The sequence below is a fragment of the Talpa occidentalis genome, unplaced genomic scaffold (assembly GCF_014898055.3).
Source record: "Talpa occidentalis isolate TD23 unplaced genomic scaffold, MPIMG_talOcc4v2.1 talOcc4.2, whole genome shotgun sequence".
NCBI lineage: Eukaryota > Metazoa > Chordata > Mammalia > Eulipotyphla > Talpidae > Talpa > Talpa occidentalis.
Window position 1 is genome coordinate 3,507,650 of NW_023602073.1, and position 13,789 is coordinate 3,521,438.

Below are 13,789 nucleotides of genomic sequence, written 5' to 3' on the forward strand. Positions count from 1 at the left end.
CTGACGCGCAGAGGAGCCGGTCACTGTGCTGACAGTGAACCTGTCACTGTAAATCAGGTATGAAGCTCATCTGAGACAAGAATACTTTTATGCAAATGTCAGGCCACATATATTTTTCACCCTGTAATCTTCAGAGATGGGGATTCTTTAACTTCTAAGTAAGAAAGACACTTTCCTGCCTACACCTTTGTGGATCATTCAGGACAACAAATCCTGGTATATTTTGCATTTCCTTTTTTTAATACATATATTTTTGAATTTATTCATGATTGTTTTTAAAATTTTGTGTAGAGTATCTGGGGTGTAGGCCAGAGTTGCCGGGGTAAGAAGATTCACCAGCGACTGAGTGGGGAGCAGAACAGGAGGACTGACTGAAATAAACCGCTAAAGGGAGCAATGGGCGAGACAGGAGAGGTCTGCTGCACCACAGGTGGGTGAGCTGCCTGTGCAGGGTTTCCTCTCAAGCCATAGCAGTCACCAGACTGAGACTTAACCCCTAGGTCACCAAGAAGGCTCTATACATATAGACGTGGATATAGATACGGATATACAGAAATAAACATATATATTTTAAAAGCACAACTTCATTAGTAAAAGAATACAGAAATAAAAAGGAGGTGCACAGCATGAATGGCCTGTCAAATCTATCAATTGCTCCAAGATTGTCTTTACACATCTGCGGGAACTGACAGTGAACCTGCCCATTCTGGGCCTGACCTTGGCCCAGGTAGGTCTTGCTCCACCTACTTAGACCTACTCCAAATTACCCCCACTGACACGGGACAGGGCACATAAGTATGAAGCCAGAGCTTTCCTCAAACCTGCCTTCCCAGACATGGCAAACCATGAAAGAAAACAACATTTTCTCCTCAGCAGCGACATCTCCCTCTGGGTCTTTTACTGGACAGGCAAAGACGGTCTGAGCCAGGGAAGCTGAAATGCAGCCCCAGCAACACCAAGCACAGCACCCAAGGCTGGGTTTCTTGCTCAGAGACAAGAAATCACAGCCTGCAGTTCAAAAATCACTTTTCGCTCCACACACTTAACCAGAAAGTAGTTGATTAACCTATCTTGCATGTTATCGACCTTATAAGCTATATTCTTACAGACACTAGGGAAAATAAAATGCCAGTAAAGTGATAAGGAAAACGGCTCTATGTCATATTCATCAGCCCCATAAATGTACATGGTCAACTGCAAGCTGCACCATCTCACAGAACCACAGCAATAGTTTCTCCCTGGAAAAAATATTGCATTTAGCAGTAAGGGCAAGGGTTTTGCACCCCCTGGCAGACCTACAGCTCTGGTTTTACAATACTTTCTTTCCACTGGTCCGTAAGCTAGAAACCCTTCTCCCAAAAGCTGGGCAAGCACACCTGTAGACCTATCTACAGCAGATATCAAATAGTTCAACATCCCGAAGCCTCCCTGGTGGTGCAGGGGTTAAGTCTCAGCTCTATCAGCTATCACCAGTCACTGTGGCATAAGTTTGATCCCCAGTCAGGGAGCTGACCCACATGGTGCAGCTGACCTCCCTTGTCTGCCTGCTGCTCCCCTCAGCAGTGTATTTCAATAGATCGGCCTGTTCTGCTCTACACACTACATCTCACCCCCTGTATCTCTGGCTAGAACCCCATTTGTTGTAGAGCAGAACAGGTAGATCTACTGAAATACACTGTTAAGGGGAGCAGAGGGCAAGCCAAGAGAGGTCCGCTGCGCCACGTGGGTTATCTACTAGGCCAGGGGATTGAACTCGCACTGCGGTGGCCGCAGACAGCTTCATAGGGTGCATCTCAACACCTTGCACCACCAGGGAGGCCCAACAGTTCAACATTTTAAAGACATGACACTTGGGTGTAGAGAGAAATTCCAGCATGACTGGTGACACTTTGTCTAGTTCCATGGCGCTACAGAGACAGCACTGGACAGAACACGATGTGAAACTGAGAAGAGCCCAGAGAGAGCACTAATCAGTGCAACATGACAGGTACCACGTAGACCAACAGCTGCCATGGACATGAGCAGCAACAGGAACAGCCATGTAATCACTGCATAAACTTGGAGAAAAGAACGTACTAGATGATTTAAGCAGCAGTTTGTTCACGGTGCTCTCAATTGAATGGTGTATTGCGGTCTTCAGTTTTAGTAATTTTAACATATAATAAAAAGCTTTATGCCCATTTGATGACAATAAATAGACTACTGGCTCTGTATGTTTTATCCACTGATGATGTCTCAAAGTTTCCCTTAAAATATTTTGGACATCACAGGGTGCAATGTTGGTGAGTCACAAAAAGGCACACATGTCCAAATTTTTAAAATCTGTACAATGAAAACATCAGCGTGTAACTTCAGTCTGCCTGCTCTGCTCCCCGCTCTGGCTCTGGTGAATTCTCTCACCCTCCCGCGCTTCTGACTGTACCCAGTGCTTGTATAAATAAAAATTAAATAAATAAATAAATCTTAAAATAGCCCGCCCAAGTCAAAGTTCCCAGGACCACTCAGCACTAAGTGCCTCCCACCCACCATCTCCCTTGAATGGACGGTCTGTTCACCTTTTATTTCTGTGCCATTACCCTCAAGGGTCAGGAGACAGTAAAAGTCACATGTTCATTTCAAAGTGTCCTGATTCAGGGTGCACAGAGTCACTAGAAACCTACGCTGTGCTCAGTGGAGAGTGGGGAAGGATTTTCTAAGAGGAAAATGTGGTAGATGGTAAAAAATGATAAGTGTGGGGCCTCCCTGGTGGCACAGCGGTTGAGCGCTGGGTTGCGAAGCTGCCCGCAGCCTCTGCAGCGCCGGTTCAATCCCAGGCTGCTCCCTGGCCACCGGAGGAGGGTCCCACGTGGCGCGCAGACCTCTCCTGTCGCCCGCTGCTCCCCTCAGCAGTGTACTTCGGTCCTTCTGCCTGCTCTGCTCCCCGCTCTGGCTCTGGTGAATTCTCTCACCCTCCCGCGCTTCTGACTGTACCCACGTTTCTGACTTGTATAAATAAATAAATAAATCTTTAAATAAAAATGATAAGTGTGTCAACAAGCTCAGACTATTTCCTGCTATCAGGAATGGGATCATTTGCCAGAAAGCAGGGAAATGCAGCTGATTCTGTCCTCTGGCTCAAAGTCCACAATCACCAGTTCTCAGGAGTCTGGAAACTCCTTAAACAACTGTTCTCGTGATGGTTTCACAGTATAATTGCACTTGGTTCCATCTGAAGTGTTGCTCTAGTGCCCTGTTGTTGTTTTTTTTTAAAGATTTTTTTATTTATGCATATAAGACCTGGGGTGCGGCCCAGAGATGCTGGGGGTGAGAGGATTCACCGGAGACAGTGGGGAACAGAACAGGGAGAATGACTGAAATAAACTGCTAAGGGGAGCAGAGGGCTAGACAGGAGAGGCCTGCTGCACCATGTGGGTAGCTCCCTGGACGGGGATCGAACTTGAGCTGCAGTGGCTGCAGGTAGCTTTATAGTGCCGTGCTTAATGTCCTGTGCCACCAGGGAGGCCCATGTTCTCTGTTCTTTATTGAGACAGGTTCAAATGGGACAGGGAAGAGTTCCTCTTCAGTGGCTCCCCAGCTTCACTGCAAAGCAAACTTCAGAAGGCCACTTTTCATTTCATCTCGGTATGCTGAGGGTGTTCAGGTCAGGTAACGGCCAGGAGCACTAAGTGTTGTGATGAACGTTTTTGGAGAATCCGGACCACAGACCAGTCCTCCACTGGGGATCATTTAACCTCCAAGGGGCATTTTTAAAATCATACTCCTGGTATTAGTGCAGAGTATTGTTCACTTTTCAAAAACATTCCAATATTTCTGATTTTCCATCAAGTGTCTTAGAATAAAAGGAGAGAAAATGCCTTCATTCCTGTGTGAATTCTGAAAAAGGACTGGTAACTCTCACTGAAGTCAAACTCACAAGACGGACTGGCTAGAATGGACTGGCAGTGAGAGAAAAGACACGTTGAAAGTTTCAAAAAGTAAATACTTTTTATCAAGAAAACAACAAAGACAGTTCAACAGACTTTGGAAAACTGTTGTCCCCAATCAATCCCTTTCCTTAATCATATTAATAATTTTTAGCCCCTTTAGCACATTCAGCAAACCTGGGAAAAGAGACGCTCTTCAGAACACAGAGAATGAAAGCGCTGGGAAGAATACACAAAAAAATTTGGGTGCAGTTTAAAAAGAAATAATGATCCTTGTTTGTGTTGAGATACTCCTGGGCTGAGTTCAGGTATAGGACAGTGAGGCCGGGAAATGTAAGCTGTCTGCCAACAGAATTAAAATGCTGTGCAAATATGTGCAGTCTCCACCAGACAGTGTTACACTGCTCTGTAAAATTTCTGGAATCCTTGAAGTTCGACTTCCTTATAAAGTATTCCCTACACACACTACCCCCACAGGGTTTCTCCCCTGTGTGAATACCCCGATGCCATGAGAGCTCCCTCTGGCAGAAAGTGACCCTGCAGCACTGACAGTCACAGGGCTTCTCTCCTCTGTGAGTTCTCTGCTATCCAGGGATATGGAATTTATAGCAAAAAGCTTTACAACATTTTGGATATTCACAACGTAGCTCTCCTTTGAGTTCCCTAGAGAGGACTAAATTGAGGATTCCCTACACTCTAGACACTGCAAAGAAGCTATGAAGTGTGAATTGTCTGATGTACACTAAGGACTTATTTCTGAGATAGAATTCCCACACTCTTGGCATTCATGCAGTCTCTCCCCTGTAAGAATTCTCTGATGGTCAGTGAGGTCCAATTTCAGGAGAAAGTTTTCCTATACTCTGGACATTCAGAGTTTATTATAGTGCAACATCTCGGATGTACAGCGAGGGTTGATTTCCAGGAGAAAGTTTTACCACAGTCGTGTCATTCACAGGATTGCTCTCCAGTGTGCATTCTGTGATGATAAGTGAGGGATGACTTACGGGAGAGAGTTTTGTCGTCTTGACATTCATAGGGTTTCTCCTATGACTTCTCTGAAGGGAAGTGAGGCCTGACTTCCAGGAGAAAGCTTTCCTACACTCTTAACATTCATTGGGTTTCTCTTCAGAATGAATTCCCTGATGTTTACTGACCTGATTATTCTCAGGAGAAAGTTTTCCTACACTCTTGACATTCATAGGATTTCTCTTCAGTGTGTGTCATTTGATGTTTGCAGAGGCCTGACTTGTGGGAAAAAAGCCTTCGTATACTCCTGACATTGCCAGGCTTTCCCCATTGTATGAATTCTCTGATGTACACTAAAAGCTGACTTATGCCAGAAAATTTTCCTACATCCTTCACATTTAGAGCGCTTCATTTCTGTTTGAGATTGCAGATGTAAAGTGAGGGTAGTCCTCCATGAGAAACTTTTCAAACATTCTTTACAGCCAAACGATTTCTCCGCAGTGAGAGTTTTCTGATATCTTCTCTGTAAGGAAATCTGAGAAGTTTCTCCACAGTCATAAGGGTGATCATCTGCTTTATATTCTGATGTTAAGTAAGAACAGAGATATTAAGAGGACATTTCACCGTATCTATTGTATTCAAAAGTATTCTGTCCTCATTAAGGACTCTCCTGCAGAATAGCATGAAATTTGTTGCTGAGATGGGCCCCACTTTCATAGATATGTTCATCTTCAACCTACCTATGCAGATTCACATGTACTGGTTTCACACCAGCAGGGCTCCCCCTTTCATTACACGTATAGGGAATCTGTCCTGTTTGGCTTCTACCTTGGACAACGAAAGGTGGCATCTCACAGGTGCCCTATACTCACTGTGTTTCCAGGCAGTCCCTTCCAGAAGCGCTCCTCTAGGTGTACAGAATATTGTTTCCTTATTCAAGGGTTTTCCCTTGCTCGCAAAATTCAAATGGCTGCTGAAAAGTTTAAATCGCCTATGACAAAGGTGCTCACAATACCTGATGGATTCCCTAGTTATATTACAGACCTTTTTCCTTTCTAGCTTGCACTTCATGAAAGTCATCAGGGGTAAATGTGCCTACATATAGAAAAATTCTCTGAAATGTTTCCTTTCTTGATAGGTTCAAACTCCAAATTCAGGTCCAAATCACTAGTTTTCCCTAAGTCACTTCTCACCTTAGTTTATGTTTTGCTCTTGGCTATTAGAACATGCCACAGATGTCTGTCCTGATTTGAAAGGTTGGCCATGATAAGGCACCGACATCGAATCACAGTACAGACATTGAAAATGAGAGAAAAATGGTCATTTCTATAAATAACAGCTAAACATTCCCTGTGAATGCTGTTGTAAAGGCACAAAAAGTTTCTCTACTACTAGACAATTTAAACAACTGGTATTTTCTGATTCATGCTTTCAATACCTAACAAATTATGTAACATATTACATGAACAGATTTTCTAATGCTAAACCAGGTTAACAAGTAGTAGAACTTATTTCATATTGTTGTGTTCCATTCATAAATATTTGGTAAACATTCATTTAAGTGTAGACGTCACATTCAGACAGAAGCATTAAACTTAGTATTTAACTTCTGTACTTTTTTTCTTACAATGACTCTGTCCAGCTTCTGATGGTATTTTTTGAACACTCAAGCTTTCTAGATGTTATGGTTTTCCTGGAAAACCTACTGACTGCATGTGACACAGGGTCATTTTTCAATCACTTTGAAAAACAATATTGTTACAAACAAGGATTCTGCATCTATACTCCTTGAGATTTAGTATCTCCTTTAGAACAGGCTACAGTCATCTGTGGGTGTTTTCAAGGCCATGAGCTTCCTGAGCTTTGTGTCCATTCTTTTTTTTTTTTTTTCCAAATTTTTAAAAATTTTATTAATATTTATTTGCAGGCCTCCCCTGGTGGCACAGGCGGTTGAGCATCATGCTGTGAAGCAGTCTGGAGACTCTGCAGTGCCAGTTCGATCCCGATTGGCTGGTGAAAGTCCCACACAACGCAGCAGACCTCTCCTGTGTCACCCGCTGCTCCCCTCAGCAGTATATTTCGTCAGTCTGCCTGTTCTGTTCCCTGCTCGGTCTCTGGTGAATCTTCTCACCCGCCCGCGTATCTGGCCTGTATCCCAGTTCTTGTATAAATAAATATTTTTTAAAAATATTTATTTGAGGAAAAATTGTGGTATAGGCCAGAGATGTGGGGGTTGAGGCTTCATCAGAGACAGAGTGGGGAGCAGAACAGGTGGATTTTACTAAATACACTGCTGAAGGGACAGCAAATGAGATAGAGATGGTTGCTGTACCAGTTTAGCTCCCTGCCAGGGGATGGAACTTAGACTGTCGCAGTGTTAACACTGAGATTTAACTCTATGCCACCAGAGAGGTCCTCTGTTAAGTGTTAATTAAATATTATAACACCTTTCTCAAAACCATAATAGACACAGCAAACGCTGCTTCATTATATCACTGGACTTATCAAAAATCAAAAGGTTCCGCAACGCAGCCTGTGTCTATCCTCATTAAGGGCTTTTTTCACACCCTTCTGAGATCAACACTACTGGTATCTTCACTCTACTCCTTGGTACCCGTGTTTCTAACTGATTCATAGCATCTCAAAATTTTATCTAGTACTCTAGTTTTAACTATATCATACTTAAGTTGGAATAATGGGTTCATTATTTTACTTTCTTTCTAATGTTAACCATACGAGAAGGTGTAATTGTACAGATCACACTCTTTTCCCAAGGTAAGCGCACCCAACCCGAATCTCTTGGTTCCAGTTTAGAAACCACATCTCAGGGTCCCACGCCCATGTCACAGAACATCCCTTCTCATACTGAACAATTTGCTGGGTCCTCCTCAGTCTCACAAATCTCATGTGGGTGGGTCATAAGGTTTGAATGTGAAACACTATTCATGTCCTAAATAACTCTCCAGTCAACCTCCTCTTTGTATCAGTTTTGAGTTTTCACCTGGTAAATTACATCATCAATAGCAACACAACCTCTAGCCCAGACTGTACATGAAACTATATACACAGCATGTCAGTGCAAAGCACTCATCTCAAACCTGAGCTCCGCAAGGAAAAGACTTCATCTCCATAACGATGCTTTTTGAGCACCTTCTAAAATAACATCCTCTGCTCTTTCTCTTTTGTCCTGGTCATTCTCCATGGCTTTACTTCTCTACTTAATGTATACATTTATTACATTTTCCTGTCTCACAGAATATAACCTCAATAAAGCAAAGACCATTTCTGAGATTACAGTTGGTATCCCCACTTACAGAAAATATACCACTGGCTATAACTTCCAAGGAACACACTGAAAGAATACACAAATGCCTGAACAAAGACCTAAAAGAAAACAGTCTGTGAAAATAAATGCATGGAGAGACACAAAAAATGTGAGTATTGCAGAATAATTTCCTGCAGTAGCAGGGATTGTAAAACTGTTAAGTCTAAGAATTAGAATAACCATTAAAAGAGTAAGAGGAAATCTACAAGAAAGCAGCATTTGGAAACTGAATTATGAATCACTCTGATACACACAAACTGTCCAAGGTTTGACACTGGAAAAGTGGCTCAGTGTGGCCAGTATCTGCTGCTGTCTCCTCCTCCCAGCCTCCCTGCAAGCATACACTGACTGACCTGAGAGATTCTGGTTTGGCAGTTCTCCCACAGTCCATGGCTGTGCTCTCTGCTCCAACCTGATGCTCAGCTCAGGATCGTTAACACAATGCCCTGTGATGACAAACGGTATTGATCTTTGATCAAGTTACACTTAAGTCTTTGAAAACGAACAAAAGCAGTGTGAAGAGCTGTGCAATGAAGGCCAATTTGATCCTTTCATTAAAAGGGTAAACACGCAATCTACTCAGCCTGAAATGTTCAGCTTCACCAGCACTAAATCCCATAAGCAAGGACATACTTGTCAGCATAGGAAACAGTGCTTGCACTCGAGCATTACATGCGGGCTTCCTCACCTAGTGATATCAGGTGACTATAGGTCTCCAGCATCACATCCAGGTATAGGGTCCTTTGTGCATCATTCAGGTCCCACCACTCCTCCCAGGTGAAGTTCACAGCCACATCCTCAAATGACACCATCCCCTCTGAGGGAACGTTCCTCCTCACTTCAGGATCCTCAGCCTGGGACAGAGAGCAGCAAGTGTAAACATACCATCTTTTCTAGTGTTTGATTTGCCCAGAATGCACCACCTTTAAATCCTACAGTGTGATGTAAACAGAATTCTCAGTAGAAATACCCTTACCATGGGCCTCCCTGGTGGCACAGGCAGTTGAGTGCAGTGCTGTGAAGCTGTCCACAGCCTCTGCAGTGCCGGTTCAATCCCCGCCGGCTGTGAAGATAACCACATGTCAGGGCAAACCTCTCCTGTTTCGCCTGCTGCTCCCCTAACACTATATTTCAGTCAGTCTGCCTGTTCTGTTCTCCACTCTGTCTCTGGTGAATCCTCTCACCCCCCGCATATCCAGCCTGTACCCCACCTTTGTATGCATAAATAAATCAATCTTTAAAAAATTAAAAAACAAAACAATACGGTAATGGAAGAAAAATAGAAACTCAGTCAAATGGAAGATAACTGAAAACCCAGAGACCAAATCATATAAATACGAACAGTTCATCTCTGACAAGGCAGCTATGGCATACAATGGAGAAAAGACAGCCTCGTTAATAAACGGTGCTGGGGGAAATGGACAGTTGCTTGCAAACATATGAATCAAGAACCATACTAAACTGCATACTCAAATAATTCCTAATGGATTAATGATTTGGATATAAGAACCAAAACCATGAAATACTTGAAAGAAAATACAGAGGACACCCTACAGGACAGCTGCCTCAAAATCTATCAGGTAAACAAACCCAACATCAGGGGAAACAAAAGCAAATTTAATCAAGTGGGACTACTTTGAACTTAAAAGCTTTCTTCCCTCAAAAAACCCCACAAGAACAAATAGGGAACCTATAAGATGGGATAAAAAGGAAACCTACAACATGGGAGATAATATTTGCATACTACACACCAGACTAGAGGTTACTCTTCAAAATTTACAAAACAGTTACAAAATCCAACAGCAATCCATTCAACCAATTTGGTAAAAGGGGGGGGAGGGGCAAGGGAACTAAATGAACCCTAAATAAACTAAATAAAGAAGGAATGCTCACCATCACTTATTGTAAGAAAATTGCAAATTAAAACCTCACCCCTGGGAGAATGGTCCAAATAAAAAAGAATGGAACTAACAACACTAAAAGGATGCAGTGATAAAGGAGCTCTCCCCCAGGGCTGGTGGCAAGGCACATTGGTGCAAGTCCCTTTGAAAAATGGTGTAGACATTTCTTAAGGAAATAAAAGTGCTTATTCAAATATGAAAAGATTTATCTACACCTAGGAGCAGAGCAGCACTGTTCCCAACCAGCACAGTTCCCAACTGCCCAGTCACTCACGGGGTAACCTAAGTCCCTTCAGCAGAGGCAGGGGCAGGAGGGGCTGAGCACACATGCAATGGAGCACTGCAGTGCTGTGAGGAAAGAGCAAAGGCTGGCAATGAGGACAAAATGGGAGGACCAGGAAGTGATTATGTAGAGTGAAATAAGTCAAAAAGTAAAAACAAGTATCAGATGGCTTCACGCATCTGTGGAATATAAATACACAAAAAAATATTTACAGGCAAAAATACACTAGGAATAAAATTTGAACAAGGCAAAAAGAAGATAAATGTTACCAGAGTGGCCAGGGTTTTTGGGAAGAGGGGGGGAAAAAGGGTTCAGCAAAACCCTTCAGGAATGCAGTAGAAAATTGACAACAGGGCCCCCCTGGTGGTGCAGTGGTTGAGCGCTGGGCTGCAAAGCTGCCCGCAACCTCTGCAGTGCTGGTTCGATCCCCGGCCACCGGGTGAGGGTCCCACATGGCGCGCAGACCTCTCCTGCTGCCCGCTGCTCCCCTCAGCAGTGTATTTCGTCACTCTGCCTGTTCTGCTCCCCGCTCTGGCTCTGGTGAATTCTCTCACCCTCCCGTGCTTCTGACTGTACCCAGTGCTTGTATAAATGAACAATAAAAATAAAATCTTAAAAAACAAGAAAAAAAAGAAAATTGAGAATAATTTCAGCAGAAGGCTTTTAGTGCTACAAATGTCAAAGACAGATTAAGCACCAAAATAAGTAAAGGAAGTAAAGAAACAAAAACACAAGTATATAGAAATTTTAAACAACGAAAAAAGAAATTTCCAAAAGGTCATACATACACAGTATTTTCAAATACTGCAGAAAATGTGCATAAGGCAAAGGCTAGAGAAGTGAAACTGAACTTGAGCACAACTTAGGTGACCGCCGGCTACACTAGAAATGCATTCAGACCACAGCAAGTTGAAATATGAAGGAGCAGTGGACACAACTGCCAGGATAATAACTCTGAAGAGCTTGGTGGGCAACCTAGGTGGGTACACAGACACCTGAGGGCATGACGGGGATCAGCCTCCAACAGTCCTCTGGGACACATTGATTGTTTCAGCAACTGCAGTGAACCCTTATTAATTTGTGCTTTTTAACTGCCAGCTGGCTCCCTTAACCCCCACAACTGCACTCAGCTTCTCATCCACCTTTCCTCTCCCTCCCGCTTCACCCCCACACCTAACCAGTGGAGAACAAGGTAAGTGTGTATTTCCAGAGAGGTGAAGAACCACTGTCTACATCATCACCCACAGGGCAAATGGAGACCCAGTTTCAGACTTTGCTCTGCAAGTGCTCAGTCCCACCAGCATAGGGCACACTGTCCCCCAGGGGTCCATTGTCACCAGGGAAAAGGAGTGTGTGACTTCCTGACACGGCAGAGCTCAATTTCCACACGTTAGATATATGATTAGCCTGTATCAACATGACACCTCTGTCCTGTTGATGTATGGTTTCACAAAGACACCTTTACAAGTTTCTACTTCTGCACTTTTAAATTATAAAGTCTCACAAAATGCAAAAAGTTAGTGTACAACCAATTAAAGCTATATAACTCACCAGAAATTCATTCATTGTCTGCAGCTCTCACAAACAGGTAAGCACTCTGGATGCAGAACTGGGAGAGGTGAATGGGTCCAGTACCCAGTGACTGAGGTAGCTGGCACCTGGGTCCTAGGGTTTCCTGTCCACAGCGCTGCACACACGGCCTGGGAAAGACCCGAGTCACTTCTGTGTGACAGCTGTGTTTACACTCTGCCATGGCATTTAAGTCCTTCCTCTCCCCCCCTCCCCTCCCTCCTCCATCCTACCTCCCTGAATGAGTCAAAATGCAATAGATTATCCCACAAAATTCAAAGTTCAGAAACTTAAAAAAAAAAAATTTTCAAACTTGCTTAATAACATACAAAATCTTGGCCACAATTTCATTAGGAAAGAGGTGCCTAATGTACTTTTTTGGTAGGATAGTCTCAGAAATGGTTCCAAAAGCTCTGCTTGCCTCCATTTCCTCCTATACCCAACCTCTCAATGAAGTGGGTTCATCCACTGCTTGTTTGCCCAAAGGGAACCAGTGCATATGAAGCACAGGATGAACAGATGTATCCATGGGTCTCGCCTTCTGGGAACAACATCATCTTGGAAAGACACCGGGGGTCAGCCTGTCCGGGGCACATGGCTGAGCAGACCTGCCAGAAATCCACCAAATAAGAAGTGAAATTGTAACTTACCCAGCCACCCTAGTCTCGGTGGATAAACACAGCCTCCTGGGTCATCCTGACAACACCAGCAAAGGGCCTGGAGGGGAAATCAGCACAAAATACAGAACCACCCGACGTCCAGTAATAAAACGGCTGGCGTGTTTCCCTCAGTGCACTCAAGTGGACGTTTACACAGAAAACGCCAAGTGACTGGGTCTCCCCGGTGGCGCAGCAGTCGCCGCTGGGCTGCGAAGCTGCCTGCAGCCTCTGCAGTGCCAATTCGAGCCCCGGCCCCCGGCGAGAGTCCCACGTGGCGCGCAGACCTCTCCTGTTTCACCAGCTGCTCCCCTCAGCAGTGTCCTCCATCTGTCTGCCTGCTCTGCTCCCCGCTCTGATCATTTCTCTCACCCTCCCGCGCTTCTGACTGTACCCAGTGCTTGTATAAATAAATCTTTTTAAAAAAAAAAGGAGAAAAGAAAACGCCAAGTGACTGATCTACGCCACGCCCAGGCCTTCCAGAAGACGCTGACGAGACGAGGAATTCCTAAATTCCTTGACGAAACCACAGCCGGCCGTCAGTCACGCTGAGAACTCCTGAAAATATTCAGGGACATCACCTGGAGGGACTCCCCTGTGTCAAGGGCAGGCCCCATGGCACCCGCCCTCACCCCGATCCCCCCGGCCCGTAACGCCCGCCCTCACCCCAGCCCCGCAGCCCCCCACCCCCACCCCGCGCTCTCTCACAACGGCCAACGGGCTCCCCCCACATCCGCCTCGGGGCCTCCCCGACGCTCCGCGCTCTACCGCGTCCACAGCCCCGGGCTCCCGCGTCCCCACACCTCACTCGGAGCCCCAGATGCGCAGCTCCACTGCACCCCCAAGCTTCAGAGACAAAGTCGCCCCACACGCCCGACGAGCGGACAGGCGGCGGCGGGGCGGCGAGCCGAGGACCCGGAACGGCAGAGGCGGAGGGGCGGGGCCGCGCCTGCGCAGAGCCCGAAAGCGGCGCCCCAGAGCCTTTGGCGCACAGAGCGTGGCCTCCGCAGACTACATTTCCCACAACCCCGTGCGCGGCCTCAGGCGACGTCCGGAGGCGCGTCCTTAGGGTGGGGCCGCTGCCTAGAGACGGGGTAAATGAGGAATTGACGGGAATGGAAAAGTGGGCGAGACCCTGAAAACCAGGGGGCGCAAGGGCTGCTTCA

General features: G+C 45.2%; 1 protein-coding gene across 9 annotated transcripts in view; it reads right to left on the reverse strand.

Moving 5' to 3' along the window:
• Nucleotides 1-13,557, reverse strand: part of LOC119251632 (zinc finger protein 420-like) — a 54,673-nt gene extending 41,116 nt beyond the window's left edge. For 6 of the 9 annotated variants that reach the window (XM_054698301.1, XM_054698307.1, XM_054698303.1 and 3 more), the window contains exons 1-6: nucleotides 13,427-13,557; nucleotides 12,618-13,181; nucleotides 11,950-12,098; nucleotides 9,191-9,277; nucleotides 8,903-9,068; nucleotides 8,568-8,660 (exon numbers count right to left, since the gene is read on the reverse strand). In XM_054698301.1, coding sequence (XP_054554276.1) covers nucleotides 8,568-8,660; nucleotides 8,903-9,068; nucleotides 9,191-9,277; nucleotides 11,950-11,964 — 361 coding nt within the window. In that variant the 5' untranslated portion in view covers nucleotides 11,965-12,098; nucleotides 12,618-13,181; nucleotides 13,427-13,557. Of the gene's footprint in view, nucleotides 1-2,938; nucleotides 3,936-5,477; nucleotides 5,863-8,567; nucleotides 8,661-8,902; nucleotides 9,069-9,190; nucleotides 9,278-11,949; nucleotides 12,099-12,617; nucleotides 13,182-13,426 lie in introns of those variants that run through there. The other 3 variants (XM_054698302.1, XM_054698306.1, XM_054698304.1) reach the window with 3 other exon arrangements.
• Nucleotides 13,558-13,789: the final 232 nt, after the last annotated feature.